Source organism: Epinephelus fuscoguttatus, linkage group LG21 (genome assembly GCF_011397635.1).
Source record: "Epinephelus fuscoguttatus linkage group LG21, E.fuscoguttatus.final_Chr_v1".
NCBI lineage: Eukaryota > Metazoa > Chordata > Actinopteri > Perciformes > Serranidae > Epinephelus > Epinephelus fuscoguttatus.
Genome location: NC_064772.1, coordinates 25781625 through 25799753, shown reverse-complemented (window position 1 = coordinate 25799753; position 18129 = coordinate 25781625). Strand labels below are relative to the sequence as shown.

General features: G+C 40.5%; 1 protein-coding gene across 1 annotated transcript in view; it reads left to right on the top strand.

Annotated features, from left to right (window-relative positions):
- The window catches only part of LOC125882294 (trichohyalin-like), a 118227-nt gene that overhangs the window by 90537 nt on the left and 9561 nt on the right, over positions 1-18129 (top strand). Inside the window, exons 23-26 of the mRNA XM_049566083.1 lie at positions 12628-12737; positions 13184-13258; positions 14939-15032; positions 15136-15176. Coding sequence (XP_049422040.1) covers positions 12628-12737; positions 13184-13258; positions 14939-15032; positions 15136-15176 — 320 coding nt within the window. The remainder of the gene's footprint in view (positions 1-12627; positions 12738-13183; positions 13259-14938; positions 15033-15135; positions 15177-18129) is intronic.

Here is an 18129-nt window from a genome sequence, read left to right as displayed (position 1 = left end):
ACAATGCAATGAAGTCTGTCTCACTGTTAGCCACTGCATCAGTTAAAATTGCTCAGACGAGACAAGAACTTTAATAACCCATTTACATATTAGCTTTAATTACAACTTGCTTTGAATAATTAAATTGGAGAACACATTTTTTTAATGAAACAATTATGTAATCGTACCATTGCAGTAGTATATTGAAATATCACCCAGTCCTTCACTAGGACTTATGAATCAGTTGTGATACTTGAGCCATTTTTCTTGTTTGATGGCAAGTTTTCTTGTCCTCAAACAAAGTGTTTCATATTTTGGTAAACAATCTTATTTCCTCTCTTGCCAAGAGTTAAGTGAAATACCAGTCTCATGCTGTATGTGCTCAGTGTCAGATTAGCTACATTTAGCATAACAACTATAACTGCTAGTCTGGTTCTGTCTGTTTTCTGGGGGTTGTGTGAGATTATATCTTGACTGGGCACAGTGATTCCCTACAGTTTTTTTGTCTTGTTACCTGTAGACAGGCTAGCTGTTTCTGCCTGCTGCCAGCTAAGCTAACTGGCTGTCTAATATTACCAGTCAGTTATAATATAACATGGAAGTTGTATCCATGGGTGCAGATCTGATGACAAGTTTGGGGGGGACACAATCAGTTGTGATTTTTTTTTAAATTGCACGCGTGCAAATCATGCCCACAGAGCGCTTGAGATTGCCAGCATATTTCACGATTTCATAGAGGCTCATCACCATCACCAAGTCATTCAAAAAGCACTACAAAGAGAATCATATGCTTACCTTTACTGTTTATTTCTCTTAAACAGCCAGTAGTACATGGAACCAGCCATCACCCTCCTTTTCACTGCTTCGCTGTTAGTTAATGCTACTTCTAGTTTCAGGGTCTCAGGCATGTTATGTCCACTCACGTTCTCATCTCTCGCCTCTCACGGATTCCCATTTCTCCTCATCATCTTCCCTTTCTCCCAGTATATAGGAATACTGTATACATTTGTTCAATTTCAATCATTTAAGCTATTTAGAATTGGGGGGGACAATTTGTGTTTTTCAGAATCTGGGGGGGACATGTCCCCCCCGTCTCCCCCGGATCTGCACCCATGGTTGTATCAATCTTCTCATTTCACTTTTGGCAAAAATTTAACAAGAATATTTGCCATACTGTCAAACTATCCCTGTTAGGCACTGACACCACAAATAGATGCTGCACCTGTAACAACAGCCAGCAGCGTGTAGTCACTATGATCATGAAGCAGACAGGCAGAGCCATAAAGGGCTCTGCTAGCAATGACAGTCTTCCTAATATTAGTGTTTATAAAAATCGCAATACATTGAATCGTAACCTTTGTATTGTGATGCGTATTGTACCACCAGATTTTTGCATCTTTTAAAAGCTGATTAAATCATCATATTTATGTCTTTAAATAATTCACAAATCTTAAACTTTTGTTTATTTTTTTCCTGCATGTGTAGTAAGCTGTTTGGGAGTGTGTGTACTCATCTGTATGTCTCTGTGTAAGTGTATTCTCTGGCTGACTCCTATGCTCATACATAATCCCTTACGCACATTTCCCCTTTGCATTCATGCTGTCTTCCATCATTTCAACAACAGATGAGCTTTTCAATGAATTTGACTCCAAACAGTGTTTAAACACCAGTGTGATGGCCGTTCTGACTATGACTCCTTCATTAGGTCCCAATCTCTGTTATTGACCAGCAGAAGATGAATTATCCGCTGGTGAAAAAAATCAAAGGGTTTGAAATGGTAAATGGTACACTACAGTGGCCTATAGAGGAAATCTATATTACAAATTGCCTCGGTGCACAGTAGCTGAACCTCAGATAGCTCTGTCTTTCTCTGTGTGTATGTCTTTGTACTGTATGCACAGTTGGTGTATGTGTGTGTGTTTGTGGTGTTTGTTACATGCAAAGTCTTGTTTGTGTTCTCCGGGTCTGTTTAGTGTTTCTTTTCTGATATGAAGAAAGGGATGTGCATGTTATCTGCCAGTCAATTTTGAGCTTGAATGTATGCTGCACAGCATGCACAGACACACACATACACACACGCATGCACACACACTTCACTCGATCCTGCCCCTCTGCATGAGTCCAGTTCAAATACGAATCAGGGTAAACATGAGGCGTGTTTATGTGACTGATCAGATCATCCCCCTCCTCTCCTTTTCCCTCCTCACTCTCTCTCTCTCTCTCTCTCTCTCTCTCTCTGCCACACACACTCGCTCGCTCTCTCTCTCTCTCTCTCTCACACACACACACACACACACACACAATCACAGTCATTAGTGTGTTTACCTCAGCCCCTTTTAGCATGGAGTAAAGGATTTTAAACAGCTTTAATGAGAATTTGCAGAGAAGTTTTCAGATAGAAAAAGTTCACGAGCATGTTTTCATTCCCGTAAACTTTTTACAACTATTGATGTCATCCTATAGAAATACAATTAGACAGTAGCTTTTAATCATTCTTGGTTGGTGGGGTGCCTTCCTAGTGATTACAGAGACGAGCCCGGTTGCTGCTTACGGCCGAGTCCAGACGCACACTGCCGCGTAGTCACATTTTTCAGGAGGTGTGTAGTGCGTCCCTGCAGCTCTGTGTGAGCCCTGTATCCGTCCCTGGTGCTCCGTTCAAGCTTTTTTGCAAAAGTATGAATTACGATACAAGGGATACTTTGCCAATTTTCGACCAGCTTTGTACCATAACAATGTAGCAACTATTTGTAAATGAACTCTAAACTTCCCTCCAACTTATCATCGCCCAGATCTGCTCGTCTCTCAGCTCCAATCCGCTGTGTCATCCGGCGGATTTTTGCTGGCTCTAGGGCTGTAGCTCGGACAACAGATTGTCTTGATTACATTCGCATTTTACCTGTCACTCCCTGTCAAAGAGTATAGAAGCAAATTGACAGAGAGACCTGCTTTCCCACCCTGACAAACTCAGACCAGACTCAGATCAAACTGTGACAATAAGGAGATTGTGAACAGGAAGTGCATGCCATACCATTTCCTGTATTTTGAAAACAAAGGTTGGGATGAAAAAACCGAGCTCAAACAGTAAAATTAGGCACTGCTGATTAAATATTAACCACGATTATGTTACTGCATTGCCTATTTCTTGTCTAAAATGTATTCATTAACATTTTTTTTGCGCTGCGGTTCCCAACTGGTGGGTCGTGGTTCAGAAGTGGGTCGTGGGTCCATTCTGATTGGACCAGCGACTTGTGAACGTGTCAAGTTTGTAAAAAACACACTTTATTTTGAAGTGTAGTGAATTTCCCCCACAAATCTTTTATTTTGAAGTAACATTTCCTGCTAGCTCAACAATTAGCCAAACACAAGTATGATGCTGAATATATTAAACTGTGCGGACCTTGAACTATGACTAAGGAGAAATGTGGACCCCGTGGCTGCACCAGTTGGGAACCACTGTTTTAGTGTACTGTTTAGCTGTAACACGAGATCATTTGTTACCAGCTAGCCGGCATATTGTTTCCTGTGGAAAACATGGCCAAGCTCACATCATGTCACCGGCAGGAATGTTTATTGGTTCTGTGCGGCACAATGCATTCTGGTAGTTGTAGGTTTTCTAGCTCTTAAGCAAAAGCAAATTCCACAGTCCCGTTTCCTTTGTTTTCTCTCGTAACATCTCTCGCAACATCGTTATATGAAAACACCACCTTTCCAATTGTGAAATGCTTCTTTAAATATCTGTGAGCAAGACAAAGAGCTCCGATATACTGTGTAGTTCTAAACCTCGCTGTTATCTAATAATTTTTGATACAGACACCTGTAAGTGTCTGTGTTTGTCTTTGTGAAATGTGGCTGTGTGGATGAACTTTGCAAACATGGGTAGTATTTTCATTTTGGTGATGTCGGAGAGTTGGTCTCTGGAACGGTCTTATCTGTTCATTGATCTTACTCATTATACCTGATAGAGGCCTCAAGCCTGGCCTAATTAGCTTAAAATGACTTGCGCCAGATCATAGTTTTCACACACACACACACACACACACACACACACACACACACACACACACACACACACACACACGCAGGTCTGATGATGGAGAAATACGGACAGACAAATGAAGCTCATTTGTTTAGCTGATGAATAAAGAGAAGTGGTCCAATTGTCTGACTGTTTAACCATGGAATGGCCTTCGTGTTTGTTCAATGTGTGTGCACATGCGTGTCCTTGTGTCCCATCACCCTCAAACACAGCTCATTAGGCTACCGTAATTCATCTGAGGGATATGACGGACACCAACCGCTATTTCTCTCTTGGTGTCTCCATAACTTTCTGTGTCCCTCTTGGTTGTCAAGCCACTTTAATATACCAAAGAAGGCCAAATGTCTTTGTTTCTGTATGTAAAGCATGGTAATTTGGAATAGGCGCATAGGTATTTAAAGGTTATTTCATTCTTGTTTTCAGGTCATGTTTAGTTTAGCTTTGTAGATACAGTGTTTAAAAAATGTTGGATTACTAAACCTTTTGTTCTCCATGTGCTCAAAATGTCTATTTACTTTGTTCGATTTAGCAAAAACCAAGGCCAGTTCATTATGTTAGTCAAAGTTCAGATGCCTCGCTTTTATACGCCTGTGTGTTTGTGACCTTGGTGAAGGGAGCTTGGTAAAAACCAGGGGAAATTAGTCTTTACAAATCGCAGCTACCACTCATCTAACAGTTTTTAATTTTTTAAAAGTAAGTAAGAATGCTATTATTGTAATTATTCAAGGCTAACCGCTAATCATCTCACCTCAGCAGCGAGTTTTACTCTGTTAAAATCTTCTTCATAGATTCCAGAAAAGCTGTGTAATATCACCCTATTCAAAGTCACTCTTAGCCGTAAACCCAAAGAATAAAGACTTGTCAGTTTAAATTGATATGATTAAAAATGTCACAGTGGAAACCTATGAAAGTATGTTTCTTTTTAATTTAACATTTTTCCACAGCAGTGTGTTGTCAGGGAGACTGGGGTTGGTTGGCACACATATGTCTGTGGCATAATTAATGTTGGAATATTTAAATCAGCAACAGTTGAAAGGTTAAGGTCTAAGGTGTAAATAAAAATGTTTTAATGTACTTAAATGTAAAAAGTTAAAATCTAATATAAGCGCTTCTGTCCAGTGAATAGTATGATGTTCGCTGTTAACCCAGCATGCTTCACTGTCCTGTAAAGTGAACTGAGTGGCTCTGAAAACAGATTGGCCTCGCCACATTTTTTGTGTGTGCAGAAATTGTTTCCTAGAAAATCAATCACGTAGCAGAAAGTAACCAATTATAAATAAATTCCCCTCTGCCGCCATACATTATTTTTTATTTTCCAGCATTTTATTAAGGTGCTGAAAACAACAACAGCAGCAGCGCAGTGTTTTTCCAGCCTCTTGCTGCATCAGCTCATCACTAAACAATGCAGCAACAATAAAAACCTAAAATTGTTCTTTTGTGATTCTGCTGTCAGCTCAGCACTGTTGCAGGCTGGTCACCTGGACGACTAAACATCCGAAGGTCTGCCAAATGGGAAACCCTCACATCCAGGAAACATTTATAGCTTTGCTGTTGTTGGAGCGCACCAACAAATACAGCAGTCTGAGAAGCTGTGTGACACTATTTGCATCTTGTCTGCAGTTATCCTGTTGCACTACTTCAACCTCAAGAACTAACTTACCCAAACTAATGCAGAATCTGTGGACCTACACTATGCAGCTGAGTCACTTTTAAGGTTGGGTATTGTTTGAAATAATACAATACAATCAAAACAATATTTTTTTGTATACCTTACTTTGGTAGTTATTTTTCTGCAAAACCCCTTTCAAAAAACTAGAAGAAATCAAACTTAAGAAGATTACAGATGTAATATAGAGTTTCCCGTCTGCTGATCCTCGTAAGGTTTTATCTGATGATTATGATATGTAAACAACTGTATTTGATGTGTTTAAGAGATTAATCATACAACCTATTGTTACAAAGCTACGCTCCTCCATTAATGTGGACCATTTCAAGATACAGCCATCACAACAGGTTCAATAATTGCTTCTGGCGCACAAACAACAAACAAATTATCACTCTAACTTACCTATTATGCCTTATCATAAACCACAGATTGACAATATTCCAACAAAAACTGTCCTTAAACAAAACCTTATACACTCCTAAAGGTCCAGACGATCTAAATTCAGCCAAATATTTAGTCCAAACACATTTTTACATCCATAGATATCCACAAACTGCCATTGCATCATTTCAAATGTTCAAATTTGTTTTCTTTCTGTACGCAAAAAATTCTGTTTACATGTAAATATACTGACTCATCGGATATCAAAACGGTGGCTAAACTCTGACCTTTTGATTGACACCTCATTTTAGCCAATAGCAGCTTTCCATGCTTTCGCTATCACCTACAATAGCCAACGATTGCCTTTGTTGAAAGGAAGAGCCTGCCTCACTTCCTTTGTCACAGAGCCAATCAGTAGCCAGTGATTGGTTTTGTAGTTAATGGCAGTCCTCACCTCCAGTGCACTTCTGAACGGGTTCCTACCACCATAGACTGACATTAAAGTAAAGATAAACAAATGGCTCTACTGTTGTCTTATGGGGAAAAAACAGTGTCTATTCAATTTAGGTTCTTCTGAAGTGTTTTTATATTCAATAATCTCCTAAATAGACATTTCTGCGTTTGTTGCTCTTTTTGGACAAAGCTTGAGAAAAACATGTAAAATGTTTATTTTCTGTTATAATGTTATTTACTTTGAATTTGGACTGTGTGAGGCTTCATGCTATCTGCATCATCGTGTTTTCAAGAAAATTTTCAGGTGAAGACAAAAAACCTTTTTATTTTGGTGTGTTAACTTATATAACTCAATGACAGAAGCACTTACAGTGATTTATTTTTCAAATAAGACTATGTATGTACCTGTACAAAAAATGGAACAAAAACAGTTTTCAATTTACTTAAGGTATGCGTTCGATAAGAGTTTTAGCTGAAATTGGGTGACTTTTACGTAATGGTGAGATTATGCTTATTTTCAGGTTCATACTTGTATTTTTGAGTTTCTACTAGAACATGTTTACTTGCTTTAATAGTCAAAAACCACTGTTTTCCTCATACTGTCTGTGCTGGAACACCTATATTTACACTCTGTCATAAACACTCCATTTTAGCACCCCCACCAAAAAAGCCCAGTCTACTCTGATTGGTTGGTGTGGTAGAAGATTCTACTGTGAAAAATCACTAATAAAAGCTTCTAAATTAAAGCTGACACGTTCCAGCAGGAATATGATCGGAAATTGAGGAGAAATTAACAACATTAGATGACGCTTCCGTGTTGTTAGCATGTAGCTACATGTAGCACTGTAAGCTATATAATGTAGCACTGATAATAAAGCTGCTTGTTGTGCGTGTTTAAGAGACAGAAAGAGGGGAAGAGAAAGTGGAAGGTAGACTATTGCATGACATTTCTTTGAGTTATTGATAACTTACTCAGAAGACTGCTTTGTCACGTAATGACGAGCCTGCCATGTATCAAGAAACCTGTGATATTCTGATATGCTTACCTGAGCTGTGTCACTAGGGCCTGGAGCAGATGGCCACATAAGGAAATCTGTCATGATCTGACATTCACTTATGGCCAAATATGAAAAACATGTTTAAATCAGAATATTCACAACGGTCTGAAGCCTGAGGTTTTAGTTCTCATGTATTACTTCTACATATGTTTACCTCATTATTTCAAACTTTCTCCATGTTGAGCATGAACATCCGACCTTGTAACATTATATAGGCTATATATGATGGACAATAAAGAAAAGCATAACAGGTCCCCTTCAAAGGGATACCTACTAGATGGGGAACTTCATCTAGCTGGGAAGTGGGTGAGAAACTTTTTACCAAGGCTGGTAATGTAGCTGTGCTCATGCAGGCTCGATGCAAGATAGGGGACTTCAGTAATGGCAGCCACTGATAAACAACCCAGCAGCATGCGTAGGAGAGTCTGTGATGAAAGGACTCGGGGAGAGGAGTGAGGCCATGCAGCAGCAGACGAAGGTAATTAAAGAAGCCATCATCAGCATCATTAATATGCTAGATCTGCTGTGGCCCACTGACTAGTCTAATGGAGAACATGTCATCATCGTCACCATTAGGGAGAGTGGGACACACACAAACACATGCACACATGGTCTTAATGTTGGGTCACGCCATGATTATCACCATTAAGCCTAGAGTGAGAAGACCTGCTTAGGAAACCTCATTCTCTCCCGCCGTCGCACATGCACACATACAGTGTACACACACAGACACACACACGCCTGTAGATCTTTAATTCAGACCCTGTGAGTGATAAGTATGCATATTTAAGTGATGTCAGGCCTGTTGGGTCTTTTAATTAGACAGAATGAATGAATGTTTTATAAAAACGTGTTTAACAATAAATGTGTTCATTAATTTGATGAGAGGATGTGCTCTGATGAGCTGAGTGGAACAGAGTAATGGCTCGTATTCAGCTCTGGCGGTTTGATGGCAATGGTAGCAACAACCAGGCTGTCGGTTTCTGAATTTTTCTTTTCCCCTCATCTCCGTATTCCTCTCTTTACCCAGAAAAGTTAACTTTGAATTATGTTTATCCCACGACCTTGGACAGCTTGGTCTGTTTTAGTGAAAATGCACTTCTGTCCTGGACAGCTAATGTGCAATGTGATACTAGTCCACAGCTCTATGGAGAGTAGGAAAGATGGAAAAGCCATTAAGTCCCCGCAATCTTTTTTTTTTCTGTCTGCGGGTACGCTTTGTGGTTTGTTGTGAAAGTTCATTCAGATGTAGAAGTTCAGAAAAAGATTGCACAAAGTCCATCTTGTATCTATTGTCAGTGGAAAGGGTGGACTGTGGACTGGACAACTGTGCCTTATTCTCATAGAATAAACCATCAAAATGATAAATACTGTCACAGCAGCTGTAAAGATCCCAAATCCGTCACCAGCACTGCGGTAGTCAACTCATATTCTCTAGCATACCCCTGAAAGGACCAATGGTATCACCAAACTTGGTTATAAGTGTGTCCCAAATGCATTTTGTTGCCCCTTTTAGCCCCCATCATCTGCTAAAATATTTGTGCAACAAAACCAATCTAAATGTTAAGCAGGTATGCTACTTTACTCCTCCCCCCGCTCGCATTCGCACCTCCTTTGTCGCTTTTTCTCTAAATGTCCTCCTCCCTCTCCCCTTCCCCCTAACACACCCTTTCACTGCCTCCCTTGACACTGGTGGAAACAGAGTGATGGTGCGTAATTTAGTCCTAATCACAACATCAGACTTGTGCTGCGATTTACATCCCTCCACCAGCCGAGCCAGTCAGACAGTCAGGAGGGAGATGTTAATGTGAGACCACAGGTAATTACTGTCATTACAGCACAGATCCTGCCAGTGTGTGCGTGTGTGTGATGGTGTGTGTGTGCATTTGAGGGTGTGTGCAGATGCATTGTGAGCGTGGCTGTGTTTTGAGCTTTTGAATGCTAAGGTTTGATATTTTTGTGTATATAATTAATATCGCAGTATTAGAGTGTGGTTTTGGTTCACAACGGAACTTCCTCCACACAAAGCTGCGTCTGTGCATGATACAAAACAGGAGTGAAATCACAAACAACAGGGGATCCACAATATTTACTCCATTGTTGTTCAATGTAATTACAATCGACGCCCTGACTCGGTTTACTCTTCAAAATTTAATGATCTGATTGATGTAATGTCATTGTTGCTCCAGTTTTTCTTCATTGCTTTATTTGTTGAAATGAAGCCCTTTCTTAATCAGAGTGTAATTAAAAGTGTAATTCTTCATTAAGTTATGCAATTTTAATGGAGCTCTATTCGATATTCAGACCATTAATATAGCAGCAAACCAGTATTTGCTATGTAAAGATAAAGTGGAGTAATTGCGTCCTGAGCGGAGAACGAAGTCAAGGTCCCTGTGTGTATGTGTTGTAATCCGAGCTTCTCTTTTCTTTGTTGTGGTAAACTGTCCAGCCGTGCAGGCATGTTAGTGCACTTGAGGCTTGTGAGTGTACCGGCTAGCTAATAGCCACCGTTCTGCACAGCGTTATGGTGGTTACCGCTGATATCGGGATGCATCTTTGTCGAAGCTCAGCTCCCACTGTCCGGTTCCCTCCCCAGTTAACACTGTTGGCTCTGTCAGCACTTTGTTTTCAGCCATTGTTAGCACGGCTAGCACTGCTGCTAGCCACCAGCTTGGCCTCCTCCATGTTGAGAGCCGTGTGCAGACAACTTTTGGATCATAGATTTGCTCTGAATATTGTATAGTGCTCCTTTGATAATTGATTATGTGTCACTGTCATCTTTACAACTCTCTTTCACAGGTTTTCTGTTCATTTGTGAAGTATCACTCTCTTCTTCTTCTTCTTCTTCTTCTTCTTTTTCTTCTTCTTCATTTTCTTCTTCTTCTTCTTCTTGACCAGTATGATTTTACATAATTGTGACAAATGGGTGGTTGCCCAAGTCACGTCTCATAGATTTTGTAAATATTAGACAAAGTCAAACCTTCCTGTTTTTTTTTTTTTTTATCAATAGTATTTCAGATATAACAAGTACATAAAGTACATTAAGTACATTTTACAGATACTTCATTTTATGACATTGACATGTTATCATTTTAACATCATATGTCAAACAACAAAATAAAAAAAGACAAAAAAAAAACAAAAATTAATGCATACATTAAATTGTACAAGGGAGATTACAAAACTACAAAACTAGATACCATACACCTTATTTCTATTTATTAGATTTAATTTTACCAATTATTTGAGAGGTCATAATCGCTTTCTTGTTCATTGTTATCTCAGAAACAGACTCAAAGTAGTTCAACACAAACAGAAGCTGAAGCACTCTCGTCTTATGGATGTGATGTTTGAACCTTCCTAAGTTTCTTTCAACAAGAACCTGACTTCAGTGACAGTCCTGTCTTCTCTGACTCCTCACACTACTCTATGCCAGTCTGCTGGCTTCCAACTGGAATGCATTAGTTTTGTGTTACATGTCCAACACATGTATCAAGTATTGTTCATGTCTATTCCTAAAACATTTGACATCACAGCAAATTTTAATTTAAGATTGCTCATTTTGCTGTGAGGTGTTGTTTGAATTTCTCTCATATAGAGTATGCAGCTAAGTTGACTGGTCAGCTGGTGAACTTTTGAACTGTCTGCCCAGGGTAGATGTGGTGCAGACATGAAAGACTGGCTTCTCTTAGATAAAGTTGTAAATAACTTAAAACATTTTCACCTCAGGCAACTATAAGCATGATATTTTCACTTCAACCTCGGGGCGCACAAGCAGTAGTCCTGTAGCCTTATTTGGGTGTGGCCCAGAGGAGTTCGACTTATATATAGACACAGTGTTCAATCCCCAACAATCCCTACATCAACCAATCTTAATGATTCTCCATTGGCTTATTCTCTGCGTTGTCATGTTCCTCTGAAGCCATATATTAATACAATGAAGGATAATTATTTGACATATTTACCTGTTTTTACTCCAGTACACAATCTTCCCATTCAGCTCTGCATCAACCGGATCAGTTCTCTTACTATCTCTATGTTGCATTTAAGTCAACAATGTTTTCCAGATAAGCATCAACAGGAAAATATTTTGGCAGATATATGTGATTCAACATTCACACACATGCACACACACACACAGCACATAATTCACCTCACACAGCAGTTCATTTTTTTTTGACATTTTGGGTTAATCATATGACATTTTTGGACACTTAAATCATGGCCCACATATTGGAAACTTTTTTTTTTTTTTCATGTTTGCCCAAGTCTTTGTGGGAAGATGGTATGGTGTATCAAGGTGTTTCCATGGCGATAAGGGTAATGTGTCAGGGTCCCCAGAGTTTAGGCCTGGAAAGGTCCTGACTGATAAGCAGAATGAAAAAGTCAGCAGTTTGGTCGGTGCCATCCCATCCCTGTTTTCACCCCTCACCCGTCTCCTCTCCACAATCTCGTCTTCAGTCTGCCTCTGCCCCCCCCCCACCCCTGTCCTCCATCTTTCCTCTTTTGCACCTGCTTAATACCTCACCCCGCTATTTATACCTGCGTCTGCAAATGCCATCTCTTTCATCCCCCATTATTCTCCATTTACCTAATTTTTCCTCTTGTGTTGCTATTATGCTCTATTTTTGACATTTATTTTCACCCTGTCCTGGCTGCCATCTATTAAAGCCTCACTTATCCCCCCCTCCCTTTTTTTTTTTTTTACCTTCCTTTATTTCACACCTTTGCAAGTGTGTGTAGAATAAGAGGGAGACTTAAACCCATCTAAATTTAGAAAGCCAGTGTTAGATGTTAATACTTTCCTTGAAAGAAAGTAATGTATTTTAACTGTAAACCTCTGCTTTAACTGAAGTACATTAAAACCATGATAGAGTGAAGGTTGGTCTTCAAGTTTTCATCACGAATCCAGTCAGAGAATAGATGAAGGGTTTATTTAAAGTTGGCAAAGTCGTTAACTAGAGGGGAAATGTGAAAAAGCACATACATAGTAACCATATAAATTGTTGTATGACGACTTGTTGTGATAGATGATATTTGACTGTGTGTTGTAGGTGGACACACTGCGGTCAGAGCTGGAGGGGACCCGGTCTGACAATGCAAACCTTCGCCATGAGAGCCAGCTGGTCATGACTAATGTCAACCGTTGGATAACTGAACAGAAGTATGACCACACTGATGTGTTTTTAAAAAAAAATGTTATTACTATGTACATCTTTTCATTGATGTTGTGTGTGTGCAGTGTTTTCATGTTTCTTTACACTGTAAAGCCTATGGCCACTAAATAATCCCGGACAGGCCCCAAGTTTGTCATGACCCGGCTCATAGGCCATGACAAAAATAGGAGACACACACGGTATCAACTAAAAAGTGTCCAAATTTATTGTTAACAGAAGATAATCGCCAAAAGCACAATTGAGTTATGAGGTGTGTAAATCTGTGTCAGCAGACAGACACGGGAAAACACAGACAAAGCAGGCTTAGCTGAAGCAGGAGGCCGTCACAATGTAGTGACACTACATTATTTTTTTAGTGTTTTACCTTTAGTGTCCTCTTATAAGTATTTTAAAGTTCATCATTGGATTTAAGAAGTCTGTCTTCTCCTCTTAGAGCTTCCAGTGAGAGCCTCGCTGCCCAGATGAAGGCCCAAAACAAAGTGCTGCTCATCATCACCGAAGAGAAGGAGTGAGTGTTTATTTTCTAAGTGATACTGAGTGAAAGATTTATCAATGTGTGAATTTTTGTTTGTGTGTTGTTGGTGTCGGTGTGTTATTCCTGTTGGTAACACTTTACTTGAGGGCATCTACATAAGGGTGACATGACACTGTCATAACTATGACATGACGTGGTCATGAACCTGTCATAAACATTATGTACATGTCATAAACCTTCATGACTGCTGTCATTAAGTGTCATTTGGTTTTTGTAATGACAAGTTGACATTGTTTGGGTTGTCTTGATTATGACAACTTGACATTAATTAAAGTGACATTACCAGAAGCTGTCTTTGTCATGACAATGATAATCAGTATGTCAAGTTGTCATAAACACAAAAAGAGGTGCATTTCTTGTTAATGTCAAGTTGTCATTATAAGGACATCCCAAACAAATTTAATGTCAACTTGTCATGACAAAGACAACTTCTGGTAATGTCACTTTGATTAATGTCAAGTTGTCATAATCAAGACAACCCAAACAATGTCAACTTGTCATTACAAAAACCGAATGACACTTAATGACAGCAGTCATGAAGGTTTATGACATGTACATAATGTTTATGACAAGTTCATGGCTGTGTCATGTCATAGTTATGACAGTGTCATGTCACTCTTATGTAGATACCTTCAAGTAAAGTGTTACCGTCCTGTTAAGTATGTTCATGTACTAATGGTGAGTAAAGATGGAGGAATAAAACAGCTCAGCTAACTGCTCCACCTGCAAACTAGGTCACCTTTCCCACCAGAGGAGTTTGTGACTCCATCACGTGTGTGTGTGTGTTTTTATGTATAGTATGTGTTGGAGTGATTCAGGTGGACTCTCTGACATACTCGCACCTGACAGTCATTCTGCATATTTGCATCATCATGACTCACACACACACACAGACACGCACACATGCACACACACAGACATGGGCGTGACATATTCCTCTTCCCAGAGATCAAAGCAGTCTAGCTGTCTTCTGTCATCCCACCCCCCTGCCGTGCCATACCTCCCTCAGCCCCGCCCAGCAGCACCACAATCGTCTGTGTGTGTGTCTGCTTTTAACTCTCTCTTGCTCTCGCCTAACTTCCACTCCCTGTAAGTGTGTGTTTTGTTCTTACGTTTTTGTTATGGTAACCTGTAGCAGTCTTTAAACAGCTGGAACACACAGGCTACACCAAGTTAGAATGACAGAATATTTCCTCCTCATACTTAGTACATTGCCTGAATATGCAGAAACGTGATACAACTATTTCCATTGCTATTAAATACAAGTATTTCATGCTTGTGATGTGTAGTATAGTATTGCAATAAACATCTGAGTAAAAATTGTTTTATAGTTATGGATACTGGAAATTTGTGGCATAACAAAATGGTGAAATAAATAGCCACAAAGGGTACGTGATGAATGGCTGCAGAAATATAGCGTTTTATTATAATGGATCGTGAAGTGTGTGTTTGTGTGTCAGAGATAATGTCTGAGCTGCTAGTTAAAGGCTCTGGAAGCAGAGAAACACAGACACCATCGGTGTTTTGTGGCAGAATATTTTGTCTGCCATGTTAACAGGAGTCTCTTGATGATAATAGGTGTCTGTCTCTCTCTGTGTCTGCCTCTCTATGTATATGCCTCTGTTTAACCCTGCATCTCCCTGGCTTCGTCAGACATCTCCAGGACGCTAATGACACATTGAAGGCGGAGGTAAAGAGACTAAAAGATGTGGCGGATGAGAAGGAGAGAGATGCGGAGCACTTCAAGGTGAACAAGGGCAAAGTGGAAAAGCAATGAACTACAAGTAGGGAAGAGACAAAAGAGGGTCGATCACAAATAGGTTTGTTTTTCATTTTATAATTGTTCGCAGGCCCGGATCCAAGACCAGGACATCCAGCGAGACGAGAGAACGTGAGTCATTTTTGTGTGTGTGTGAGCGTACGTATACATTTGTGTGCATCCACCAGCTGATCAGAGTTTAGCATTCACACATGACAAAAAGCGTTGCCCACCGTGTTTCGCTCTTTCACACACAATCTAGCCTGAACAAAGCTGATGATGGTAATAACAGCAGGAGTGCCAAGTTGTGAATGAAACACCCCGTGGGCCTAGCCACCTGTGATTCCCCGTGTGTGTATACGTGCGTGCCTCTTCTTCCATCTGAATACGTTATTCACGCTGGGCCTTTAACAATGATTACACTCCAATCAAGGGCCCATCCTCTCCTGCTTGCTACCCCCATGGCTGTCAAATAGCATTCATCAATAGAGACGAGATATATTTATTATGTTCATTAAGGCAATTAAAATGAATGTGGCACAGATGGGATTGGGTGTAGGATGGATGTGAGAAAGGAGGGTGTTTGTGGGGGCACCTGCCTGCAGCAGTACTCCCCATACCCCCAGTGTGACCCCCCTGAGGTCTCCCTCATTAACAACTCCCCCCACCCCACAACCTCACCCCGTTTTACACACATGCACACGCTCATGTTGCACCCCTCCCCTAACGAACCACCAGGCTCTGTTTCCAAAACGGATCAGATTTGTTTTGACTGGAGTAGGTTTCCAATGCTATTCAAAGCTGTCAGTCATTTTAATGATATCATTAAGGGGCCGCGACAGAAAGATGAATCGCTTTTCTTTGTCTTTCCCTTATAATTGCGAATGAGCGAGAGAGAGGGGACAGAGCGGGAGAGGCAGTTCATATAGATGTATGCATAAGAGGGGTTTTGATTGAGCGAATATAATAACATGGAACGAGATAAAAACAGTGAATGAAAGCCTCTTCCATAGTGTCTCCCCATCCATTCTCTCTCTTTCTCTCCTCTCCAACCCTTTTCTTTATTACCAGGGTTCCTAATTTATTTCATTTCATTACTATACCCCCACCACGCACACACCCACCTACCCAAAATGCCATATGTATGAAAATCATACATCCATAAGGCAACAGATGTGTCATGATATTTGCATGGCAGCCATATACATTCAGTGTATGAATCTCATTACTGATGGCAAAGGGGATATCTTCAGTGTCTCTCTACTGCCACTATCGCTGACAGCAATCAACACGGCGTGAAGGTTTTGTCATTAGATATGCCTTTATTAAAGAAATGTATTATGATTACATGGCCTACTGTTCCAAAGCAGCTGGAGTGTCACAGCGTCGCACTGTCGGTGACATTTTGTACCAGTAAAGCTCCTTGGAAAGACGAGGAAAAGAGAAACGGAGGAGATAGAAATTTAGACTGATAAATATTACAGAGGCCTCTTAAATATTTAAGTTAGATGAGTTGTTTTAGGCACGATGTAACAGCATATCACCAAATTCAAGGATGTACTTTATGAAGAAATATGTACACCTTGCAGTTTTTACTGATTATTTCGAAATAAATATGTCAATCAGTCAATCAGTTGTCACATGATATCATATAAGGTACAGCTCCAGTGAAATTAGATCCTGTCAGCTCCTTTGACTTGTACTTTGCAATTTAGCCCCTTCTTGCCTCTTCCTACATTGTAGTCTGCTGCTTTATAATTGGCCATGTTGGCTGCTGTGCTCTTGTTTTATGCATCTCAGATAGCTCTGATAATCCATTTTAGCTGTGGAATGATGTCACTGTAGTTTGGGGTGCTTCTGTTTTCCAGTTACTTCATTGTTGTCAGCAGTGACATTGATGGTGATGGAATGTCATGAAAAGTACTTCAGACTCTTATTTGGTCCATCTTTCTTGGTGTTGTTTACATATCTTGACCTCTTGCCGCATGGTCACTCATGCCAAACGCTGGCAGTAACTTTACTCTGTAGTCGCCTCTGAATGGCGATACTACAGACTATTCCTTATTCAACATAAAGCACATCCCCTTTTCTTGCCTGAGTCCTCTGCCAGTTCATGGTATCCCATTGGAAACTGGTGCATGCCTGAAGGTTGACCAGATTACTATCCAAAGAAAGCCTACAGTGGCTAATAGTGTGCTAGTTTGGCAAAGAAGATCGACGTGATGGGGACCACTAGTCACGGTGCCTCCGATGTGGATATAGATGTAGATATGGTCTTGATTTTCTATGAAGACATCTGAATCATAGCTCCTTCTTCTCTTATTAGTTTTACACTGCCAGATTTTCCGTGAATGTTGGGCTGTTTTGCCGGCCAGCTACGAGCATTTAGACACACAGAGCCGGATTGGTGAGTTGATCCGAGGTGGCCAATTTTCCGTCTCATAGGGTAGTCATATTGGCGGAACCCTTTTAGTTTAAACAGACCGAGGCGGCGTTCCGCAACGGGAGGGGCTGTTGAAGACTTGTGGGAGGAGCTGTTGATGACGCCGCATGTGCGAGCCACTGGCGGTGGATAAACAGGAAGCAGCTGATAGCAAGAATTAGCGAGCAGCTAGTAGCAAGAGGGAAACGCAAACCTGACAGACACTGTAAAGATGAGCAACTGGAGAGACAAGGAATTGTGCGTCCTCCTTGCCCTCGCAGACAAAGAGGCCATTAACCGTCAGATGACGGGGACGGTGAAGAACGGGCCGACTTACGAGAGAATTGCCGAAGGACTGACCAGACGTAGCTTCCCTCCCACGTCACTGTTTACTGAGCTACACATTTTGTTACTTGCTCACGCCCCCCATTGCCCCAAAAAAGGCGCATTCTGTATAAACAAAATAGGTAGGCGACATTTTGCTGCACTCCCCGATTTTGTTTTTATACTGCCAATGCTGAAAAAAGACTGATTGGGCTTTCCTGCACAATTCCTGTTTAAAAAGGGCTACAGTCTTGATTTTCCATGTAGACATCTGATTCATAGCTCCTTCTTTTCTTGATGTTTACTGATGTTTACATTTGAAAACCCCAGCTAGCAGAG